This window comes from Xyrauchen texanus, chromosome 18, assembly GCF_025860055.1.
Source record: "Xyrauchen texanus isolate HMW12.3.18 chromosome 18, RBS_HiC_50CHRs, whole genome shotgun sequence".
Lineage (NCBI taxonomy): Eukaryota > Metazoa > Chordata > Actinopteri > Cypriniformes > Catostomidae > Xyrauchen > Xyrauchen texanus.
The window spans coordinates 34,606,494-34,631,752 of record NC_068293.1 but is presented as its reverse complement, the minus strand read 5'-3'; the positions used below and the strand labels follow the sequence as shown (position 1 = coordinate 34,631,752).

General features: G+C 37.2%; 1 protein-coding gene across 1 annotated transcript; it reads left to right on the top strand.

Annotated features, from left to right (window-relative positions):
- Window positions 1-961: 961 nt before the first annotated feature.
- Window positions 962-25,256, top strand: tgfbr2l (transforming growth factor beta receptor-like). Its single transcript, XM_052147880.1, has 7 exons — window positions 962-1,137; window positions 11,401-11,551; window positions 13,377-13,579; window positions 14,757-15,598; window positions 17,510-17,651; window positions 17,772-17,899; window positions 18,534-25,256. The coding sequence occupies exons 1-7, from the start codon at window positions 1,080-1,082 to the stop codon at window positions 18,777-18,779; spliced, it is 1,770 nt and encodes a 589-aa protein (XP_052003840.1). The 5' UTR covers window positions 962-1,079; the 3' UTR covers window positions 18,780-25,256.
- The last annotated feature ends 3 nt before the right edge of the window (window positions 25,257-25,259 follow it).

The window sequence follows — 25,259 nt, the reverse complement described above, 5'->3', positions numbered from 1 at the left end:
GCTGATAAACTGTTAATCAAACAATTACTGCATGTTCTTTTCAAACACATTTTCGCTTTAACTATTTACGATCATCTTTAATATTAGGCTAAATAAAAAAAAAGGACATCAGATATCAAATCTACTTGCATTCGCACTATCAAAAACGAAACAAACGTAACTATAATTAAATAGACGTTTACTCAATAACAACTACAACATGTATTATTATTAGGCACTATTATTATTAACCTATTATTATTATTATTGTCGTCATCATCATTAGCCTATTTTGTTGTTTTTGTTGTTGTTCTTGAGATATAACAGTTAGTTGAGCATAAAACAACATAAAACAATAATACAAACGCCTTTTGGAATTAAATAACTATGATTAATTTAGCAATTAAATTAAAAATGGATAGATCATTCGGCTGCTAAAACAAGATTTACGAAAGTATAATGAAATAAACATTTTATTAAACTTATAAAATCATAAACTTATTATTATAAATAATTTATAATATGATATGATATTTATGATATATCATGATATTTAATAATAATAGTATCTCGCATACATTATTAATTAGTGATAATAATAGTGCAGGCCTATGTATATTTATAATATTTATTATTATATATATAGGCTATATATAGTTTTCACAATGAGGTTTAATAATACAAGAACAGTCAAAAAAAATTTAAAAAAAGAAAAAAAAAGTTGCCGATAAGATTTGTGCTTTTCACTCATTTGTGCGCTATTGTAATTTGATTAGGCTATTATTTTACTATGCGCATTTCTTCCTTCATCTACATTCCTAAATTCTATGCAATCAACACAATGCAGCACACTTCAAACTGGACTAAAGCTAATTGTGCGTTGATAAATGCAAGTTCCTGGGCGGACCCGCTCTCACTCACATCTGGATTAAAAACATCTGGATCCGCCTACACGGAACTCTCACACACACACACACACACACACACACACACACACACACACAGTCCCAAACTCTCCTGCAGATTAGTTTATCTGTGTCTTTGACACGAACAGACATAGAAAATAAAGGGAACAGTCAACCGTTTGGGATCTTTGGATTATGGGTCGAAGAGGCTGGAGTTTGTGGACTCAAACATCTGTTCTTCTGTGTTTCTGTCGTGAGTAGATCTTCAATTTCCTCTGCTTTCATTGTCTGGAGTCCACCACGCATCAAAGCTTTGTCTTTGAGTTTGTGTTTAGGGCGAAACTTCTTTTGGCATCAATAAGACTACAAATAATTTCTACAATAGTTTATAAAAGAAAGTTATTATACTTGCACATTATAGAGACAGCTGAAAAGGATTTTACTCCATTCTGCCTGTAGCCAGACGTTTGTTAAAACAGATTGGTTAAACAGTTTATTTACTCAGTAAAAAAGATGTTGATGCAAATATGTCTCTTTTGACTGTTTGTAACAAACTTTGTGAAAAAATGAAAACTATTATTTTGTTTGGTAAGCCCTGGCACTACAAATTCAGTAAATTATGATGTGTTAGATTAAAACGAATTTTGGTTAATATACCTTTGTGGTTAATTATTCAACTTTGTTGTTGTTGTTTGAATTGTGTGAATCGAAGGTTCTGAAAAAAGGTTCCATAGTTCCTGTTGATGTTGATCCCTCTGGTAATCCCAGTAAAATTGATGCAAATGCATAAAACTGGTGTCCATTTCTTATAAAGGTTTGATAGATACTGTAAATTAGTAGCCTGATAAATCATTTTTATGTGGGGAAAAATAATGTCATAGTCTATTATTCTGACATATATTTAGTCCTATTGAGGTATTATGAATCCTATTGAAATTAAAATATCAAATAAAATAATTTTTTTTAAAAACACACACATAGCCCTCATCTCCAGAGGTAACCCAAGAACAACTGTCTATATATCTCAAATTGATAACAGATCATATACATGATATGGAGTGTTAATTCTATTATTGTACTATTAAAAATATTATTACTAAGTTATAAATATTTAGTGTCTCTGCAGTTGTCCCATTGTAAACAAATATGTTTCGTCAAATAACCTCAAAAGTGTATTTTTGATCTGAATTAACTGTTTATGTTGAAATATACAGAATTAATTAATATGGTGCAGTCAATCTATTGATTGACTAATTAAAGTTAATTTAAAAAGCCAGGTCAGGTACAGTAGTAATAGCACCTTAGAACAGCTGCACATATAGTATGATACATTTTAGTGTACACTCTTAAATGCACATTCTGCTATTGAAAGATTTTAATTATAGATTCTTACTTTCATTGTTCACCAACAGCTGTTTAGATAAATAATATCTATCTACAGTTCATGTCCATTTTATTTATTTATTTAAATATGTTTAGTAAAGATAACAATGCAGTAAAATCAGTATAGCTATTTGACACCAAGGAAAAGTTTTGTATTCTCAGAACAGTAATTCATTTTAAGTTATAAGTGCAAAGATTGAGATCAGCTGTGTTGTGAAACCGTGCACCAAAAATACCATTAATTAATGACAGGATCCTTGAGATGAAAATTAAAGATGTCACGCATTGTGACCACATTAAAACGACACAACAGTATGTAATGGAAAGTTCCAAAAAGGAAACCAAATCTTGAGAATCCAAATTAGCTTTTCCCAGCAGAAGCCCCTAAAATGGTTTGGGTGTGTATCAAGTAGCTCCTCTTTCAACAACAATTATGAAATATTACCATGTGGGTGGAGAGAAGAAAACCATCAGCTCTCAGTTGCACTTATCATTTCCAATCTGTTGTCTGAAAAATAACTCTGTTTAAAGGGATAGTCCACCCAATAATGAAAATCCTGTCATCATATACTCAACCTCATGTTGTTCCAAACCCATTTGATTTTCTTCTGTGGTACACAAAAGGGTATGATGGGACTGACATTAGCCCTCAATCACAATTCATTTGCATTGCATCTTCTTGCCATCAGAGCCAGTGAACCCATTAGGCGATATAGGCGACAGGGCAGTATTGCTTCGGGGTGCCGATCTACCGAGCCATTTTTTAGCTTGTGCCCAATCTGTGTCAAACAAAATGCACCCTGTGCGTTCGGTGTTGTGGCACCCCCATGGAACAAATAGAACTTGCTGTTCTGCTGCAGTCTATTATGCACCGCTGTCTAATTGTCATTAAGTTGTCACAGGAATATCATAATGGTTTAAAAAATGTAATTTGACCGTGCTCTTTAGTCTAACACCGCTCGTCAATGTCATATGAGATGGCCAATCAAATCGATGAAGGCGGGCTCAAGTTTAAAACATTATATCGTACATTCGTTATCACCCAGGTCAGAGCTAGAACAGGGTGAGACCTGTGACTTGTGGCTTCCATTGAGTTTTTAGGTTTTGGCAAGGACAGTGTCAAATATTCTCAATGCAAATATTATTAGGTAATAATTTAAAATACATTTTTTATTATTTTCTAAATAATTTCTTTCTCTTTAATTATTTCAGAATTTTGTACAGTATCTCCTAAGAGTCTACTTTTAAAAGAGACCATTTTAGAGTCTGTCTTGTCAGGTTTGTGCTCAATAAATGAGCCACCAGTTAAAGGAATTCACCTAAAAATGGAAAATGTACTTTTACTCACTCATTTATTCACCCTTATGTCGTTTAAAGCACATATGCTGGGTTTTTTTCTTGGAATATAAAAACAGATATTTTAAGCAGCTCTAATCTATAGAATAACAGTTTATAGTGAGCAGGAGTGATCGAGCTTCAAAAAGGACAAATACAATAAAGCACTATTAAAGTTTCAGTATAAAGACATCATAACAGTCGTCCAAATGACAAGTGCACTATATTCCAAGCTTTCTGGGGCCAAACAACAGCTTTGTGTTATATGGACTACTTTTATGGTATTTTAAATTGATTTGTTTTCCTCTTTGGACCTTGACAGCAGTGGTCAATATGAACTGTTTTTGTGTGGAAAAGAGCAGCATTAGGATTCTTGAAGATAAGATTGTGTTAAGATTCTACTGGGAGGAAAAAACAATGAGGTATAACTTGAGGACAGCAAATAATTTTGTGTATTTTCTTTTGCTAGCCAGCTGACACCGTCATGTCATTTTTCAGAAACATTAATGATGAAAAGAAATTCAAATTATATCACTTCATCTTTTCTTTGAGATGGCACAAAAAAGAAAAGATGACTGAAACAGGCATATTGCTAGCAATGCAGACAGTGTTTATCTTGTTCTGTGTGAACTTTAAAAATACATGTATCTTTTAAAAACAAGAATTATACAAATTATATCGCATTTAAAGCCTTTATTCAGAGAATTATTGCATTCAGTGCCTTTACTATATAAAGGACCAAAGAGGACCATTATATTTGTCACCTCAACACCTGTGCCCATACAAAAAGTCTAGAAATAGTGCTAAAACTGTGGATTTATATATAAATGTTCAGTAAGATCAAAAAATTTATGAATATAATCACAAATATATATAGTCATAAATATAATGAGACAAAAGTTGAATGCAAATTTATGCACTCAACTATACTGTATATATAATAAACACCCAATTAAGTCTTTTCTTTGGCTTTCTATCTTGTTTTTGAACAACAATCTAAATTGAGCAATTCTGTGATGTGGCAACTAAAACAGTCATTTGGCTCCTAAATATTCCTTAGTCATTTTTTAGGTCTGGAGCCGTCACTGTACCTTGATACTGACACAGCAGGCTTTTGAGAAAGGTAACTTTGATAAACTTCATCTTGTGCTGTGTAACGTGAATGAAAATGTCAATATATTTTCAGTCAGTTGTTTTATTTATGCTACACAATATATGTACACTATTAAAGAAAATGTTCAAATGATGCTCCTAATATCACCAGAAATTAATGCTTCGGGCTGTTTTTGAAAAAAAATTAATATATATATATATATATATATATATATATATATATATATATATATATATATATATATATATGTATATTAAAAAATAAATCACCTGAGGGTACATGTCCCCAGAACCCACTACAACATCAAGGTACAATAGTTTGTGTAATTGATGGGCCCCAGTCTCCCCAGTAATGATGAAAGCCTTCAAATGTCCCTGCTGTGAAACATACTGTACAATATGCATAGATCATTAGAGCTGTGCATCTTGGCTTTTTTATTTATTTATTTGTATTATTATAAAAATAATAATAATAATATCTTACTTTGACTACTTGGTTTGGTTGCACTTTACATTAAGTTAATTTCTATATGTGATACCCATTTATGATGCCTGCTTAAGAAGCCATAACACGCACTTGCATATTTCCAAAAATGTTGTAATGAATTAAGCAGATGGTATAATACTGACAGGGCCTAACTCAACCCCAGCAACTATGTCAGCAGACACAGACACTCCTTTTCTTCTTTTTTGCCATAAGAAGATTCTTAGAAATATTCTTGGTTGGATTGGGTTTGCATGGTACTTGTTGAGGAGATGTTAAGAGACAACAGAACATCACATTGGCAGAGAATATGAGTTCAGCCTTCTTGATTTTAACATCCTTTTCTTGATAGGGATAGTTCACCCAAAAATGAAAATTCTCTCATTATTTTTTAGCCCTCATGATATCACAGTTGTGCATGACTTTCTTAAAAAATATCTCAGAAGGTCCTTAAAATGCAAGTGAATGGAGATTTCTCTTTTGAATCTCCAAAAATCACAGACAGTCAGCAAAAACGTCAGCATTATAACTCCAGCGGTTAAATTATTGCCTTCCAAAATGAAACGGTCACTTTTGGTGCAACAAAAAATTCATATTTAAGTACTTTTTAACTATAATCCAATGTGTGATGTATTCGCGTTGCCATGACACCGAAAAATATCATGTTCTCCTCTCCAGGACGAACACACAAACGCACCATTGTGAGTAAAGAAACAAATCAAAACAGATCTAAACCAAAACCAACCTGGCTACTGTACAGCGTTCCTCCTTCTTACTTGTAAACAGCGCTGCTCTTCAGGCTGTTCTCGCGTGTTTCAAATGCCAATGCGATTACGTCACGTGCGTACCACTTCTGACTGGAAGCATTATTTAGAGTAAAAAAAAAACAACTCAAATTTAGATTATTTTTTTCACACCAAATGCGATCTTGTCGCTTTAGAAGACATTAATTTAAGAGCTGGTGTCGTATGGATGACGTTTATGCTGACTGTCTGTGATGTTTGAAGCTTCAAAAGAGAAATCTCCATTCACTTGCATTTTAAAGACCTACTGAGTAATACATTTTTCTATTTTTCTTCCAATATGTTCTGGTGATTAAATAAAGTCATACACACCTGGGATATCATGAGGGTGTGTAAATAATGAGATAATTTTTTTTTTATCCCTTTAAAGGAATAGTTTACCCAAATAGTCTTTAATCAATGGAACACAAAAGGTGATGTTAGGAAGTTAGTCTCAGTCACCTTTCACTTTGATTTAATCTTTTTTCTTTACATACAATGAAAGTGAATGGAAACATCTCCAAACAACAAAGTAAAAGGGGTTTGGAACAACATATGTTTGAGTAAATGATGATAAAAGTTTCCTTTTTGGGTTAAACTATCCCTTTAAACAGTTCTCTTGAGCTTAGCTTTTACTCTGGAGAGTTTGTGAAAAGTGGTCAACACTCAAAATCAAAACAGCAAGAAGACATCTGTTTATCGTGGATGCGATACAAAAGTTATGCCAAAGCTGCCTTCATTGTACTGTTATTCTTTTAATATCAGGAAATGCTTTCGGGGATCAAGCTGTGTTTAAAAGGAATTGAAAAACTTGGAAATGTGCCACCCAGTGGGATAGTTTGATTACTGCATACTGGGCCCCCCAAAAACTTTTTTATACAAATAATTTTTTCAGTATAATAACTTGAGTGAAAAGTTTAATTAAAAAATAGTCATGAATTTTAGAATTTCTTAGTATTTTGCATGTCCCACATTTGCATTAATGACAGCATGCACTCAAGCTAATATTAACTCAAATATATTTAAGTGTGTGAAATCCTGATGATCCATTTTATCTCAGAATCCAACGAGCATCTTGTGTGTTTCAATGGAAACAAGGAAATCTGCTCTTTTGTGTAAAGGAATTCATATGGTCAATCTCCCAAATTTGCTAACATTTGATTACTGGCCTAAAAATAGTGCAGAATTCTAAATATTGTTGGTCACTTAAATATTGAATATTGTAGATAAATGGCATGATGGTACAAGAAATCATATAAAAATCAACATTATTGGCATACGATTTTCATTATCATGTGTAGCGTTCATGAATTACAAAAGGGAATGAAAAGGGAAACTTGCTTGAGCGCAAAACAAATAAATGCATGCCAACATCTCCTGGCCTCTATACACACACAGTCATTGGATTTCCCATAAGCACCAAGCTTGTGCTTCAATCTTGGCCAGTGAGCACTTCTGGCTTCAATTTATTTCTGGAGCAGTGGCTGCTGAGTTTAATTACTTTAAAGTTTGTAGAGTGGGGGCTTTTGAGCTCAGCCTTTAAGATTTTCATGTCCCTCGCTTCTTTGTGCAAGAACTTCTGATCTCTCTGTTGTATGTTTTGATGCTGGGCATCAGTGGACATCTGGAGGTCTGTGTTAAATATATCTGCTTCTTTCTTTTATTCTGTTTGCTGTAAGGTTGCTGCACTCTTTCAATAAAATGGCTTCCACCCTTCATCTGCTTTTAATAAACAATTAATATTGTTGTGATGTGGTGATATCAGGACATGGGAGACAGTGTGCGTGGGAAGGAATTCAGGCTTATCCCTCTTAACCACAGGAACTCCTGACACTCTCATGAATACACATTCCTTCAGTGATATGTGCACCAATCCAAATACAACCCACCACAAACACACATACACATCAGGCAATATATTGCATTCATCCAAATATACAGTAATGAGAGTTTTATAAACTCCAGATGTGTCATATTGCGCAAAGAGTTGGTCTTAGATACCCACTCTTGATTGCAGCTGTCATTAGAGCTTTCACTGTAACTTTGTCATTGCAATCATATTTTTTTAATCATTAGACCATTTTGACTGCATTTACTGTATGCCTCAAAGTTATTTGTTAATTTAGGCAACTAGATTGAGTTTGTAGTTTCTGTTTTCCTTTGAGAGTCCCAACAAGCCCATTGTCCAAAATGTACAGTGTCATTTCATTTTTGTTGCCTGATTTTTATTTGTCAACCTTCAAATATCTTACTTATTCCCTTAAAGGGATAGATCACCCAAAATGAAAATGTTGTCATAATTTACTCAGCCTCGTGTTGTTCCAAACCCATATGACTTTGTTTCATCTGTGGAACTCGAAATATGTTTGGCAAAATGACAGCCTCAATCACAATTCACCTTTATTGAATAGAAAAAAAGATGAAAGTAAATGGTGACTTAGACTACACAACTTGGCATGGCATTTGAAGCAGTGACAGCAGTGTCCTACAGTGTGACATGGTATACTTCATCTTCAAACAGCAATTTTTTATAATTATAATATATGCGGCTTATTGTCACAGTCTGGTCTGACTGTGTCTCTCCTGACTGTCTGTTTGTCTCATCTGAATGTGTTTCCTGTGTTTACCTTAACTCTTATGCCCTCTTATGTTTTGCAGGTGAGATCCAGTTACCTTGGCAACGCTTGTTATTCCTATCAGACAATCATCCAACAGCACCTGTTTCCCCAATTACCTCTCCCTAAATCAGCTCCCTTCTTCTCTAGTCCTGTGCTGAATTGTTTTGTGTGTTTGTTAGTGTGTCTGTGTGTTCCCTGAGTCTGTCAGTTTGCTATTGAAGCTTCAGTCAGTTCTAGTACTTTACTAGTTCTGTTTTCAATTTGCCTTTTCTCCATCGAGAGAGTTGTTGTTTGTATTTTGTCATTGGCTAAATAAAGCTCACACTTTGCCTCATCTCTGCAACTGGGTCCTTCTGCTTTTAGACTACCATAACAGGACGATTCAGCCAAGCTCCCAGCCAGATGAAATGGTCTCTCATGGTGCCACCTTTGGTAAAATTTTGCAGGCATTTATGCTGAGGAGTTGGTCCGGGAGCCCCACAGATGGTGCGATGACAAGACCTGTCTTAAACATATTTTTCTGTTAGGTCTGGACAACACATATAGTGTCGAGGAGCTGGGGGAGATTTGAGATTTTTTTTGGCCCCTTTGTGATCTCGTGGAACATGCCTGCCGACTTGCCGATGTTGAGCTTATGCTTCAGGCACGGTATGCGAGATCCAAGGACTCCTCTCAACCAGTGCCTACCCCGGGCTTTTCTCAGGCTTCATGCCGTTGTAGGAGGCGGAGGAGGCCGCTGCCACAGCAGAGCTTCTTAGTCCTCAGGGCCCCTAGTCCTCAGTTGCTGCCAGTGCTCATGGCCACAGAGGCCGTTCCCCTGCCGCTGCCAGCACTCAAGGCCACGGAGCCCATTCCCCCGCTGCTGCTAGCATCCATGACCATGGAGCCCGTTCCCTCACTTCTGCCAGCATCGACGACCACGGAGCTCGTTCCCATGCTGCTGCCAGCATCCAAGGCCACAAAGGCCATTTTCCTGCCCATGTCAGTGTTCACGGCCACAGAGGCCCTTCACTCGCCGTTTTCAGCGTCCACTGCCACGGAGGCTGCTCCCCAGTTATTGCCAGCACTCACGGCCACGGAGGCCATTCCCCAGGCACTGCCAGCGCTCCCGACCATTGTGGCTGTCGATGAACCTGTCCTGTTCCCTGTGGTCATAGTGTCTGTCCAGTTCCCTGATGCTGTCCACAAGCTGGTCCAGTTCCCTGTGGCCGTTGACAAGTCTGTCCAGTTCCCTGTGGTCATCAAGTCGGTCCAGTTCTTTGAGGCTATCGACAAGCCTGTCCAGTTTACCGTAGCTGTCGACAGTCCTATCCAGTCCTCTGTTTCCGGCACTAAGTCTCATCACTGCCACTGCCCAGTGGCTGCCCAAGTCCAGTCAGACCCCTGTCCAGCTGCCACCCATGTCCGGCCTAACCCCATTCCAGCAGCCACTCCTTTCCTGAAACCACCTCCCAGGTGACCGGACCGGACCCCACCTCTTTCCTGAGGCCTCCTCCCAGGCTGCCAGACCCCACCTCTTTCCTGAAGCTTCCTCCCTGGTTGCCTTTCCTTCACTTTCTTTTGTTTTTTTCTGTTCTATGTTAGTGCCTGTTCTGTTTGTCTTGTCTGGTGTTTTATGTCTCCCTTCTGGTATGCCCTTTGAGGTTGTAGGGTCAGGATCCTCACACTTGGTCAGTCATGTTTATTGTGATGACAGGATCCTGACACTCTTGTTCTGTGTCGGTGCTGAGTGTATGACTTGGTGTTATTCACCTGGCTATGTGCTCTTTCTGTTTTTGTTTTGTCTCTATATGGGCGCACGGCTTCGGTCGTAATTTCCATGCCATGCACTTTTCGGTTGGTTTTGTGTTTCATGTTTGGGGCATGGTGTCTGAATCCTGACTCTTCTGTCTAGTTCGGTTTTGGTTCTGGTGTCTGGACTCTCATGATCCACGTCTTGTCTTTCTTCCCTCCCCCTCCCTGTTCGATTCCTTTTCTGTTGGTCTTTCTCTTGTGGATGCCAGGAGGTGTCCGTCAGGGGAGGGGTACTGTCACAGTCTGGCCTGACTGTGTCTCCCCTGACTATCTGTTCATATGAATGTGTTTCTTGTGTTTACCTTGCCTCTTACATCCTTTTGTGTCTTGTAGGTGCCACGTTGAGTTTGCCAGCTCCAGCTGCTTTGGCAACGATCATTATTCTTATCAGACGATCATCTGCAGCACCTGCTTCCCCAATTACTTCTCTCTATATCAGCTCCCTTCATCTCTATACCTGCGCTGAATCATTTTGTGTGTTTGTTAGTGTGTGTTGGTGTGTTCCCTGAGTCTCTCAGTTTGCTATTGATGCTTCAGTCAGTTCTAGTACTTCACTAGCTCTGTGTTCAATTTGCCTTTGCTCCATCAAGAGAGTTTTTGTTTGAATATTATCTTTGACTAAATAAAGCTCACAATTTGCCTCATCTCTGCAACTGGGTCCTTCTTCTCTTAGACGTGATAATTATATGACCACATATTCATTGAGAATATTACTTGGGTTTCATATGATTTAGAATATTTTCACTTTAAAGAATTTTTTTTTTTAACACTGCAGAACTATTTAAGTAAAAAAAAAGAAAAAAAAAACATAAGTGACTAACAATTAAAAAATTATAAGTTGCTAGAAAACAACTAAAATCCACACTTTCCCTTTAAACAATATTTACCTGAAATCTTATTAATTGTCAACAAATCACAAAATACTTTCAGAGCTATAGGAAACTAAATACTACTAGTATTATTATACTGTTTAAAAATGTTCCTTTTATTGTCTGGTCTTATTGCAGTGTTGCAGGCGCAGACTTTTACCCTCATGAAAACCAACCTCTGTAAGTGGTGTGACCACTCGAGTCCTGTATGTGAAGACAACGTCTGCATGAGCAACTGCAGTCTGACCTCTTACTGTACTCTGGCTGAAGAAGTGTGTGTAGCAATATGGTAAGTCCAAGGCATGGCTAAATTCTAAGTATGCATAAGCTATGTGTACACAAATTGATGTTGATTGTATGAGCAATATTCTATGGCAGACTTGAATGGCTTTAAAGTAAAAGTTCACCCAAAAATTAAAATTCTGTCATTTACTCACCCTGGTGCCTTTTAAAATACATATGATTTTCTTTCTTACGTGGAACACAAAGGGAGTTATTTATTGCAGAATCTCGTACATAATGTTGTACATAATACTTATGTACATGTGATTTTTTTTATATATATATTTGCAAAGATTTCAAACAAACTTCTTTCACGTTGTCATTATGGGGTATTGTTTGTAGAATTTTGAGGAAAATAATTAATTTAATCCCTTTTGGAATAAGGCTGTAACATAACAAAATGTAGAAAAAGTGAAGCGCTGTGAATACTTTCCGGATGCACTGTATCTAAAATGCACAGTTGTTGTATCGCCTCTAGTGTTAATTTTACCATAAAACTGCAGCGAAACAAAACGTGGCGCATAAAACTCAAGTTTACAAAAATGTAGTTACAGTAACGTTCATTCTATGAGACTATGTTGGCTTTTTGTCCTTTTCAGAGCTTAAAAGCACCTGGTCACCTTCCACTTTAATTGAATGGAGAGAGCAGCTCAGACATTCTGCTCAACATTTTATGTTGTGTTCCACAAAAGACAGAAATTAATATGGGTTTTGCAATGATATGTGTAAATAATTACTATATGTTCTTTTTGATTGAACTCTTTAAATCTCAGGTAAACCTCAGAAATCCAGTAGGGCGCATACTGTAGGAGTGTGTTTAAAGAAGTTTGAATAAGAAATTAGCTGCCTTACAACCCTCAGGACTTGTGGCTCTTGAAAGTCACTTTTCAAGGTATTTCCCTTTAAGCTAGTTCCACCCTGCTCAGTCTATGCAGAACTTCTTTGGGAAGCCAATCAGGATGACCTTTAGGTGACTACAGTAGAGGCAAGCTTTTTTTTTAAATGGACGCTATTCTCTTAGGGGTCAAATAAAGACTCTCCTTCCACGCTAATGCAGGATAAATAACAAACACATTTATAACCCTCAGCAAAGTTTACACTCTGGCATGAAGTTCAAAGTGCACCCCTGAGCAGGGATTCCCTGGTTACATTTTATTCACGATTTAATCAGAGGAACATAAGAAAACATTTTCCTTGTTCACATGTTTGTCTTTCTGGTCTTTCCAAAGGAATCAGTCTGTTGTTTTAACAACTGAAGTGGATTTCTCTGTGTTTTTGACTATAGTGTAGTACAGCTTAAATTGTTGGGAAAAGGGATTGAAAATTAATTGTTGAGGAAAGTGTAAAAAAAAAAAAGAAGAAAAAAAGTCAACATGATGCATTGAGATTTTTGTGTTTTCTCAACAACTGTCTTAAAGGAATAGTTCACCCCAAGAAAAAGAAAAATTGGTCATCATTTACTCTCATGTTGTTCCAAACCTTTTTGACCTTTTTATTTTTTTTAAAAAAAAAGAAAGAAAGAAATGGAGAGTTTAGGCAGAATGCTAACAATGCTGTAGAAATTTTAGCTCTTAATGTCACCACACAACAAATAATAATTAAAAAGTAAACAGTACAACACTGACCACAAAATGTATTAACGTTGTAATGCAAACTGTGCACGCAAATTAGCAACATACATAAACATTCAGTATAAGTGACCGTTCATACTAATTAACTTTTTCATGAATGTGCATTTTTAATTGTTAAAACATTAAAGTCTCGCTGTTTTTTGAGCAAATGTGTATTTTGGAAAAAAAATTGATTGTGTTTTTTGGTGATTTTTCTCACAGGAAGAAGGACAATGTGAGTGTGAACGTGCAGACGCTGTGTTATAACCCACAGAATATGTTGGAGAACATATTGCTGGCCAACTACTCCTCTAAAGAGTGTTTGATGACACCTCAACCCTCTGAGGATGGTCTGCTCTTCATCTGCGGCTGTATTGGAGATCATGAGTGCAATGACAAACTCATCTTTGACAAAGGAGCCAATGGTATGTTTTCCAAAATTAATCAAATTAAAATATTTCCATACTGCTGAAACAGTAAATACACCTGGGTACATTTTGTGTGGGATTTTTTTCACAAATATTTTATTTTGCAATACAAAACCATCGCTCTGTTACAAAATCTTGGGTACTGCCTATGCATTTTCAAAGGTGCACTCAGTGATTTTTTCATCATTAAAAAAAATTATTGTAGTTTGAAAACAGGACCACTCAAATGAGATGAAGACTCCATTTATATCAGTAACCTTATAAAAGCTGGTTCATTCTACTTGGAGAGGGTCCCCTCATGGGGGCTGCCATGTTAGAATCACATGACCAGCCAAATCCTACTCCCTTAATCTCAGTAACTGCCTTGGTATTTGACACTTTCACTCATGGATTAAATTAATCATGGCATGATTAGTAAAGTTCTACAACAGAAAACCTTTGCATTTGAATAATGCTGCATCCAGGTCACTAAGTGTCAGTGTAAGACCATGATGACATGCATAAAAAATTACAAAGTGCACCTTCAAGGTATCATAGTTGCATGCTCCCAACATGAAATGAGAGAAATGTTGAATAGAAATATAATGGTTGCAATTTATTTTACAGTATGTGTACTTTAAGTATACTTACAGTGTACTTACCCAAGAAAGTACTGAGTAATATTAGGTAACTACATTTACCTAATATGGGTTAAGGTTAGGGTTGGGGTTAGTACCTAGTAATTAAAGCAGTTGTTGTAATTATATAGTATGTAAATGTAGAACAGTACTGTAAAATACAGTGCAACCAATATTATTCATTCAACATCAAAAAGTATAAGTAATGAATACGTTTAAAAATTGGTATTGAATTAGTATAAAAAGTTTATCTGATTAAAAACATGTGTTTTACCTAATATTTGTGTTCTCTGTATTTTTATTAATATTAGAGCATCTAATTTTAGCAACTTGCTAATGCTAATCTCTATTGAAATACAATTGTGAGTTCAGTCTTCATGTGAAGATCGCTATTTGTCTGATGTTGCTGCCTATGTAGTGGTTTCCAAAACGGTCACTAATGAGTTTCATTCATTTGATTTAGAATGCTGTCTTAGAGGTCAGCTGCCTATTTAGGCACTTCACTACAGTAGTTTTGGACAGAGCCTGTTTGTACTAATGTAAACCTGTTTTTCCAGGATTCTCAAGACTGAAGTCAAAAGATGTCATTCCAGTGGTTGTCATAAGCCTGGTTCCACCACTCCTGGTGGCTGTCATTGCTACAATGGCCTTTTACCTGTACCGTATACGTCAGCCTGGCAAACAACCCAAAGACTGGGCACCAAGGCGCACCCATTATCAGTCTCTAGATCCAGCAGAGGGTTGTGCTGGCCAAGCAAATGGAAGCGATTACCATGGCAAGCTGCCATCCCTCAGCGATGACGCCAGTTCAAAAATATCATCAACTTGTGCCAATAACCTCAACCACAACACAGAGCAGTTACCCATCCAGTTGGAGGCGCTGGTGGGTAAGGGGCGCTTTGCTGAGGTGTGGCGGGCACGGCTTAGCCATAATGATGGTGGGCAGTATGAAACAGTAGCTGTGAAGATCTTCCCCGCAGTGGAGTATACCTCATGGCGGAATGAAAGAGCAATATTCTCTGACGCCAATTTAAAACACGAGAATGTGGTGCAGTTATTGACAGCTGAGGAGCGAGGTGGTACTGCTGGCACCCCCCAGAGGCAATACTGGCTCATTATGGCCTATTATAGTCTGGGGAACCTCCAGGAGTTTTTGGCTAGTCATATCCTCACATGGATTGAGCTGTGCTCACTAGCAGGCTCTGTGGCAAGAGGCCTGGCACACCTGCACAGCGACACCACGCCCTGTGGCATGCCAAAGGTGCCCATCGCCCATAGAGATCTGAAGAGCAGCAACATTGTGTTGAAGAGCCCTAGTGAGTGCGTGCTCTGTGATTTCGGACTGGCTCTGCGGCTCGACCTCTCCCTCACTGTAGATGATTTTGCCAACAGTGGGCAGGTAGGGAGGAGACACCAGATATGGGCTCTGTTCCAAAACCTAGTGAGCTGCCTTGCTGTCTGTTGCCAACAGGCAGGTGCCTTGTGAGGGGCCTTTCAGATCGAACCCCTACTTGTGCTAAAAAAACACTAGACGCAGTGCAATAAATATTACGGAAATCAGGTGTATTGAGACGTGTTTTTAAGGCCATGGTCACACTAATATTTTATGTTTATGCCTCTCATCCACACTGGAATGAAAACGAAGACTTTTGAAAACGCTCTTCATAACTGCAAACTTGAAAAACAATGACATTTGGAAACTTTTTAAACCTAAAATGATTAGTATGGGCATGGCTTAAAAGTTAAAGCTCTTTTTAACTTGACATAATGTTTATAGCACATAGTGTTGAACGGTCCCTAAGGCAGCATACTAATTGGAATGGGTCCTCATAAGCGACCAATTTGGAACACTCTACCTAGGCAGCAATACAAAAAGCACAAGAGATCTGACTCACAATTCATTTTAAGATAGTTGATTCATATCAATATAGGATTACCTTCTCCTCGACGTAAACATGCGATTCTGCCTGATAATTTGGCCAAAACATGTTATCCCAAAAATGAAAATTCTCTCATCATTTTATCACCCTCATGCCATCCAAGATGTGAATAATTTTCTTTCTTCAGCAGAACACAAACAGAGATTTTTAGAAGAATATCTAAGCTCTGTAGGTCCACAATGTAAGTGAAGGACGATTAGACCTTTTTAGCTCCAAAAATCATATAAAGGAAACCGAAGTAATCCAGTGTTTAAATCCATATATTCAGAAGCGATATAACGGGGTGTGGTTGAGAAACAGATCCAAATTGAAGTCCTTTTTTTTATTCTACATCTCCACTTTCACTTTTACATCTGAAATTCACATGTGGTGTCTGTTTAGTTTCATTTTCACATCTGAAAGTGAAAGTAAAAATGGATGTAAATGTTGTTCTGTTTAACACCCACACCTATTATATTGCTTCAGAAGATACAGATTACTTCTGATTCCTTTATGTGATTTTTGGAGCTACAAAGGTCTGATCACTATTCACTTGCATTATATTGACCTACAGAACTGAGATATATCTTTGTTTGTGTTCTGCTGAAGAAAGAAAGTCATACACATCTGGGATGGCATAAGTAAATTAAGTATATGATAAGAGAATTACATTTTATGTATTTTTTTATTTTATGAAATTACATGCAGAAAACACCTCTATTACCTGTCAGATATCCCTAAAATAGGAGCCATGAAATATCACACCTGTTTCTGTAGCAGTCCTAGGCTGGGTAAACAGCGGGGGAAATTATATCCGTGGGCCACAGTCAGATATTTTGTATAGCCAATCAGAAGACAATATGGCAGCCCATATTTGCTTGCATACAGTAAGTGCCACCAGTATGGTGTCTTGCTCCAGTGAAATGCTTCCCTTTGCATCTGCTCCAACATGGTCTCTAGTGTGTTTGTGTGTGTGTGTGCATGTCTCTGGAGTGCATGGCTAGTTCAGCAGCTAGTCTGATGGAAGTTCCAGAATGGTTAAAATAGCTAACAGCATCTTTAATTATAATACCTACATTTTGGAATAGCCTTTGCAGTGGCAAACCTATGATGCCTTAAAATGCTGCCTGTGTAAGCAGCTCACTAGGTTTTGAAACAGAGCAATGGTCACCAAATGTTGCATCCTTCTTACACACAAGGAAAACAATTCCAAACCAAGTCATTAGTAAATGTATAATCTCAGAGGGCAAAAATGCTGTGCAAGCTATTTAAGTGTAACCTAAAAGCTCTGCAGTTGAGGTCACAGATATAATCATGTGAAACCTTGTAACCATTTGTAATTTAATTTGGCGCAGTTATCTGATTTGAATTATGGGGTCCGTGTCTCGTAGGTGGGGACAGCACGCTACATGGCCCCTGAAGTTCTTGAGTCCAGAGTGAATCTAGAAGACTTGGAGTCCTTTAAACAGATGGATGTCTACTCCATGGCCCTTGTGCTGTGGGAAATGGTCTCTAGGTGTGATGTTATAGGAGGCAAGTAAAGCTCTCGAAGACTATGTTCTTGTGCAAATCATGTAACTATATAGATGTATATAGATGGTATATCATACACTGTAGATTATATTAAATCTGTTGAAATGTTCTTTTTAACAGATGTAAAGAGTTATGAGCCCCCGTTTGGCTCCAAGGTGTGTGAGCAGCCATGTGTAGACAGTATGAGAGACCTGGTGTTAAGAGACAGAGGAAGACCAGACATCCCAGTGAGCTGGACAACACATCCAGTGGGTACATCTGTAATTGGACAAGCATGGATCTCAGAGGGAATACAAATTTGTAGAATAAAAGAATTGTAACCACAGTTCATTTATATTTCTTAGGTGTTCATAATTAAACCTACAAGAATGTGATGATCAACATCAAATTTAATGCATTATATCACATGCTATAAATTAATTAGTGGTGCTTGCCAAAGCAGACATCCCTATTAGCCAACTATCCCTACTACTTACTTACTCTCCATTTGTGTTTATTTAAAAAGAATTACAACTTTTGAAAACAGACACTTGCATTACGCTTGTCTTAACACAATAAGGGGCCGTTCTGACCAAATGCGTTCTTGTGCTAAAAAAGCTAAAAGCAGAGCAACGTACAGAACAGGACGCAGGTGTCCTGAGATGTGGTTTTAAAAAGTTGTTCTTTGAATTTGACACTGTATAAATGTGTCCCTAAAGACACGGCCTAATGGCCAACAACGTTCCTCTAGTGCATGTTTAGTTAATAAACAATTGAAAAACAAAAATCCATTTAGTGGGAACGGCCCCTTACGCATTATAAATAAGTATTATAATACATTATATAAACAGGCTTCAACATTCCAATTCATAATAGCAAACCGCCTTTTGCCTTGTGTTTTAGGGCATGCAGCTGTTGTGTGCGACTATAACGGAGTGCTGGGATCATGACCCGGAGGCTCGTTTGACGGCACATTGTGTGGTAGAACGCTTTAATACTCTGGCACAGGAAGAGCTGGAGAACTCTATCTCCACCCACACACCCATACTGCCATCCACTGAGCAGCAAACTACATCCCTCCTCCCCACTCCTCTGCCCTGCATTGACCACAGCACTGGCATCCATAACCCCATTTCAGCTGATACGTAGATCACTGCTTCCTCCAGGCAACAGTCAAATGTGACCTGCCTGAAAAATCAGACTTTATTTTGTAATACATATTGGTTTATTATGTGGAGCTGGTCTCCGTTTTTCCTTAAATGCTTTACAGGTCTACAAAACAGTGTTTCTGTGCCAATATATCCTCGTTTTCTTGTATGACATTGTGGAGGATGCTGTCAGGGGTGGAAAATTTCTCTGTAAGACTGCATTGTTCCCGTAATGCAACAAAAGTTGTAGTAAGTGTAGGGATTGTAGGAGGAGGGGAGACACTGAGGGTATTTGGTAGAAGGCTCTTACTGTGCAAATTGTGCCATTTTTACGAACTAAAAATGTTTTTCAAAAAAATTTTACCACACTATTTTCTCATTTGAAATGTTCCATTCCTCTTTCTGAGTCACTCATTTTTAACATCCACATGTGATCCTCCCATAATCTCGGCTTTGCTGTGCCTTCAATTTGATTAACCACAGACCTGCAGCTGAAATTGCGAGTCAAAAGGACAAAGCAGTGACCGGAAATAACTGCTGTTTTTGGAAGTAAAAAAGGCCAGTTTCAATGTACTGCTCATACAGTTTTAGAAACTTCAATAAGTCTGATATTATTGTTCCCTTTGCTTAGAATGAGTTCATTTGCACTGACCCTTTTTAACCATTGACCAGATTACTTAAATGGCAACCAGATCAAGTATTCATCAACAATGAAGTCTGGTCAAAATGACTCTTCACATACGTTGTAGAACATCCTGTTAATTCCAGACTTTGATCATAATCAGTTAACCTACCCAAATTAAAAGTAAAAAAGGAACCTTTAAAAGACTCACTTCTAATGGATAAGATTCAATAAGCCAATGATTTGTTCATTACTTTAGCGAGCTCGGGTCACAGACAAAAACTAATTGAGAAAAGCATGACCCCCCCAAAAGAAAGTTGTTTACAGCATCCAAACTATCCAAACACAGGACTTCCATAGACTTACATTAGAAGTTTGTCTGATAATTTGACGATAAGTTGACGCCAACAATAGCAAGGGTATGATTGGCTAGTAACAATTTTTAAGGCAGCGTTTAGCAAAAAGTAAAAGTCTTGTCACTAAACTGCTCAAAATTACACTGCAGCTAAACATTTTTTAGCGATCTGAGGTTCACCCAAATTCTTCAGAGCTAGTTTGAGGGACATGGAAAATTCATACCAGATTGCGCACTGGAAAAAGAACTGATGGAGATCTGTGCAAATGTCAACATGAAAATATGGCAACCTGTTATGTTTTTCCAGTACTGAGGATGGAGCAAACAAAGTGTGTTGAGTCATTTTGCTCATTCCTGTTGTGAACTGGTTTTGCAAATGTACAATAATAAGTACATATAAAATTGATGCATATTGTAACATATCAACATCAAGATTTTAGGTTGAAATTGATATGGATATTAAAGTAAATATTTATTTTTCTCCATTTTCATCACCTTTTTGCAAAAGCTGCACACATGACATGTCAACTTCCCAACGTACAGTCCAAAAGTCTAGGCCATATTGAAAATCTTGGATTGCAAATATAATTTAAACCATAAAATAAAGCAGTAGTTCTCAACCCTGTTCCTGGAGGCCCCCAACACAACACATTTTGAATATCTCCCTAATCAAACACATCTGATTCCATGCATTCGCTCGTTAAGAGACTCCAAGACCTGAATTGTGTGTGTCAGAAAAGGGAGAATTATTAACGATTTTTAAGCTCCAAAATTACATAAAGACAGCATTAAAGTAATCCATTCGACTCCAGTAGTTAAATCTATAACTTCAATAGTGATTGGGTGACAAATAGATAATTAATTAAAGTCCTATTTTACTATCAATCTCCATTCTTCTTTTTGGTGATTCACGTTCTTTGGGCATATCGCCACCTACTGGGCAGGGAGAAACATTTATAGTAAAAAGGACTTAAATACTGATCGGATTATCACCCACGCCTATCAGATCGCTTTTGAAGACATTATTTAACCACTGGAGTCTTAGGGATTACTTTTAGATTACCTTTATGTTCTTTTTAGAGCTTCAAAATCTTTTATTTGTGTTCAGCAGAAGAAAGTCATACACATCTGGGATGGCATGAGGATGAATAAATGATGAGAGAATTTTCATATTTGAGTGAACTATCCCTTTAAATCATTTGTACAAAAGGTCACATTCTCTTGCTTCCATTGAAGCACAAAATAAGTTCTTAGGAAAATTACCAAAACATGCTGTAATAACATGGATCATCAGGTTTTGCACAAATGTGTTGAGTCCATGCCAGCTTGAGTGCAAGCTGTCATTAAAGCAACAGGGGGAACATACCAAATGCAATAAAAATAAAATCATGTAACATTTTTAATTAAACGTTTCATTCAAATTGTTATTTTGATTATAACTTTTCTAACGAGAGACAAAAAAAAACTTACATTAAAAAAGAATGCAAAATAAAAGCATTTTAACCAGTGGTCTCAAACTATGGTGTCTGTCAGGTCTAAAAGTCTCATTTTTGCAACTCATTCTTGATACCACACGGCCACAGTCACCAATCAAACAATATGTTCAGCAATAATTTAACAATTTTATTTTTTTCAAAGATATCTTCTTTTTTTTCTGAGGCTACAGGGAGTGTATTTAAAACATCAGTGCAGTTGATGGCTCAGCAAAATAACTTCTTTTGAGTGAAGCGCAAAGCTGACATATATGAAACAGATTGTAGGAATTCTCTATTTTGCTGACAGGAAAAAGAAAGAGGATATGTACAACGGCTTTGGCTTCACTCTTACTCTGTTTAATGAGAAAGATGATGGGTGTGTGTGTGTGTGTGTGTGTGTGTGTGTGTGTGTGGTAGAACGGGAGGAAGACTAACACAAATAAGGCACCACAATTTTCTCAGCACAAACAATGCCAGGGCTAAAGAGGAGACGTTATATGAGAGATGCAAAACTTCAGCCAGCACACAATCACTTAACTGTTACCCACTGGCAGCAAATCAATGATGAAGAGCTTAAAACACCAAATCATCAAGCCTTGATGAAGAGAAATTTTGAAAATTCAAATTTCAGCATTTTTCAAGTCAAAACTGAAAAAAATTATATTCATCACCCCTAAAACTTTAATCCTCTGTTGCTTTCAACACATCCAATACAACTGTTCAGGTTGTAGTCCCAAAACCCACAAGAGAATTAGCATTTTCAAGCAATGGGTTCACTTGGGGTTTTCTATTGGGTTTTTTAATGGCAGTTTTGGAATTTATGAGTAAAATGAGGTCTGTGGTATTTGAAGTCAGAACTTTACATACACCTTAGCCAAATAAATTTAAACTCAGTTAACAATTCCTGACATTTAATCGTGAAAACATTCCCTGTCTTAGGTCAGTTAGGATCACTACTTTATTTTAAGAATGTGAAATATCAGAATAATTGTAGAGAGAATTATTTATTTCAGCTTTTATTTCTTTCATCACATTTCCAGTGGGTCAGAAGATTGCAAACACGTTGTTAGTATTTGGTAGCACTGCCTTTATATTGTTTAACTTGGATCAAATGTTTTGGGATGCCTTCCACGAGCTTCTCACAATAAGTTGCTGGAATTTTGGCCCATTCCTCCAGACAGAACTGATGTAACTAAGTCAGGTTTGTAGGCCCCCTTGCTCGCACACACTTTTTCAGTTCTGTCCATGAATTTTCTATCAGATTGAGGTCAGAGCTTTGTGATACCCACTCCAATACCTTGACTTTGTTGTCCTCAAGCCATTTTGCCACAATTCTGGAGGTATGCTTGGGTTATTGTCCATTTGGAAGACCCATTTGCGATCAAGCTTTAAATTCCTGGCTGATTTCTTGAGATGATGCTTCACTATATCCACATAAATGTCCTTTCTCATGATATCATCTATTTTGTGAAGTGCACCAGTCCCTCCTGCAGCAAAGCACCCCCACAACATGATGCTGCCACCCTCATACTTCACAGTTGGGATGGTGATCTTCGGCTTGCAGGCCTCATCCTTTTTCCTCCAAACATAACGATGGTCATTATGGCCAAACAGTTACATTTTTGTTTCATTAGACCGGAGGACATTTCTCCAAAATGTAAGATCTTTGTCCCCATGTGCACTTGCAAATCGTAGTCTGGCTTTTTTATGGCAGTTTTGGAGCAATGTCTTCTTCCTTGCGGAGCAGCCTTTCAGGTTATGTCGATATGCACATTTTTCTGTGGATATAGATACTTGTCTACCTGTTTCCTCCAGCATCTTCACAAGGTCCTTTGCTGTTGTTCTGGGATTGATTTGCACTTTTCACCCCAAACTACAGAATGCATCTCCTTCCTGAGCGGTATGATTGCTGCATGGTCCCATGGTGTTTATACTTGCGTACTAATGTTCGTACAAATGAACGTGTTACTTGCAGGCATTTGGAAATTTCTCCCAAGGATGAACCAGACTTGTAGAAGTTCTCACAATTTTTTTTGAGGTCTTGGTGGATTTCTTTTGATTTTCCCATTATGTCAAGCAAAGAGGTACCGAGTTTGAATGTAGGCCTTAAAATACATCGACAAGTTCACCACCAGTTCAATACACCTCCTATCAGAAGCTAATTGTCTAAAGGCTTGACATAATTTTCTGGAATTTTACAAGCTGCTTAAAGGCACAGTTAACTTGTATGTAAACTTCTGAACACTGTAATTGTGATATACTCAAATAAATGTGAATCAATCGGTCTGTAAACTATTGTTGGAAAAATTACTTGTGTCACGTATAAAGTAGATGTCCTAAACGACTTGCCAAAACTATAGTTTGCTAATATTAAATCTGTGGAGTGGTAAATTTTTTTTTAATACCTTCACCTAAGTGAATGTAAACTTCAACTGGTTTGCCTACAAAATGATATCATGGGTGAACAGCTCTACTGCTTATAATGGAAATAATTAAACTAAAAATAAAAATTCTGTCTTTACTCACCCTCATGTAGTTTCAAAACCCTGTGTCTTTCCTCTCTTTTTGAAAGGCTCTTTTTGTTGCAAGCAATGTGAATGGTAATTTACACTGCCAAACTACAAAAAGTAAAACAACAAAAAAGCACCATAAATGCAGTCCATATAACATATGCGATACAAGTCTTCTGAAGTCATACGATTGCTTTGTGTGATGAACGCACCAAAATGTAAGTGTAGTTCACTGATAACCTTACCCTCTGTTATAGGTCTCATTTGCGGTCAAGTATATTCAAACTTCCTGCAATGTGCATGGTTACTTGATGTAATATGGTGTCGGAATGACGAGAGTGAGTAAATGACAACTAAATTTTCATTTTTTAAGAGAACTAACTTTGACAAATCAGTTTGATTTAAGGTTTGAGAGAGCTTATTTCCAACAAAACGTCTGATTAGGTTGCATGCCTACACATATAACGGAGCATATAAAGAAGATTATAAGGCTGGCCCTTTTCTATAGTTTAAACCATTAAGGTGCTCTACAAAGGAAAAGTTCACCCAAAAATGAAAATGTTGTCATCATTTACTCTGCCTAATGTTATTCCAAAACAGAATTTTAAGGACTGACAGCCTCAGTCACTGTTAAATTTCATTGCATATTTTTTTCCATACAATGAAAGTGAATGGTGAATGTGGCTGTCAATTAACAACATTCCACCAAATATATTCCTTTATATTCCACGGTAGACAGAAAGTCATATGGGTTTGAAACAACATGAAGGTGAGTAAATGACAGTATTTTCATTTTTTGGGGAAATGTTCCTTTAAAATTTTCTAAAGCAGACATTATTCATTGAACATCAAGCAGAACACATTTACCTGAGCTCTTTTATCATATTGATGTTCATCCCAGATATCAACAGATTCAGTGTGCAGTGCCTACAAGCTTCATACCAGAGCGAGCAAGTCAAAAACACAGCATAATACGAAAGCGAAGCCAGCAACTTCTCAATCATGAAGACAACTGTGTCTGGTTGTACTAAGCAACAACAATTTCCAACTCGCCAGTTAGCGACGTAGCTATATGGCTGTCCTTTTAAACTCCCAATGCCCTGCATTGCATTTGATTTCAGAAATCATGGTAAGTCATGTATGATTTTAAAAGAATCAGAAAACTTTGACCGTACAGTGGTTATAATAATACAGTACACCACAGTATGGTTAATCAAGAAGTTCATACATAAACCTCAAACACAATCCCACGTAATAAGAACCGCCACACAATGTATTCAGCCCTCGTTACATACGACATTCGTTAAGGCAACATCAACAAAGAATATCAGTGTGTGGATTGGATAAATCATTCAATGTGTAGTTTTACAAAAATGTACCATCAAGGGATGCAAAATATGAACATCAGAGTGCAAACCCCGCAGTCCATATAGCGTGTTACGAACACCTGATTTGAAGTTGTTGTTTTTTTTAGGAATCATACAAAGGAGAGAAGTATGTCTTGATCTGTGAGAGACGG

What these genes read in the sequence shown, in the direction of transcription:
- tgfbr2l (XM_052147880.1), top strand. Translation starts at nt 1,080, where the DNA reads ATGGGTCGAAGAGGCTGGAGTTTGTGGACTCAAACATCTGTTCTTCTG. An exon ending in CTTTGACAAAGGAGCCAATG is followed by an intron (nt 13,580 to 14,756) that starts GTATGTTTTCCA and finishes CTGTTTTTCCAG; the next exon opens with GATTCTCAAGACTGAAGTCA. An exon ending in ATTTTGCCAACAGTGGGCAG is followed by an intron (nt 15,599 to 17,509) that starts GTAGGGAGGAGA and finishes CGTGTCTCGTAG; the next exon opens with GTGGGGACAGCACGCTACAT.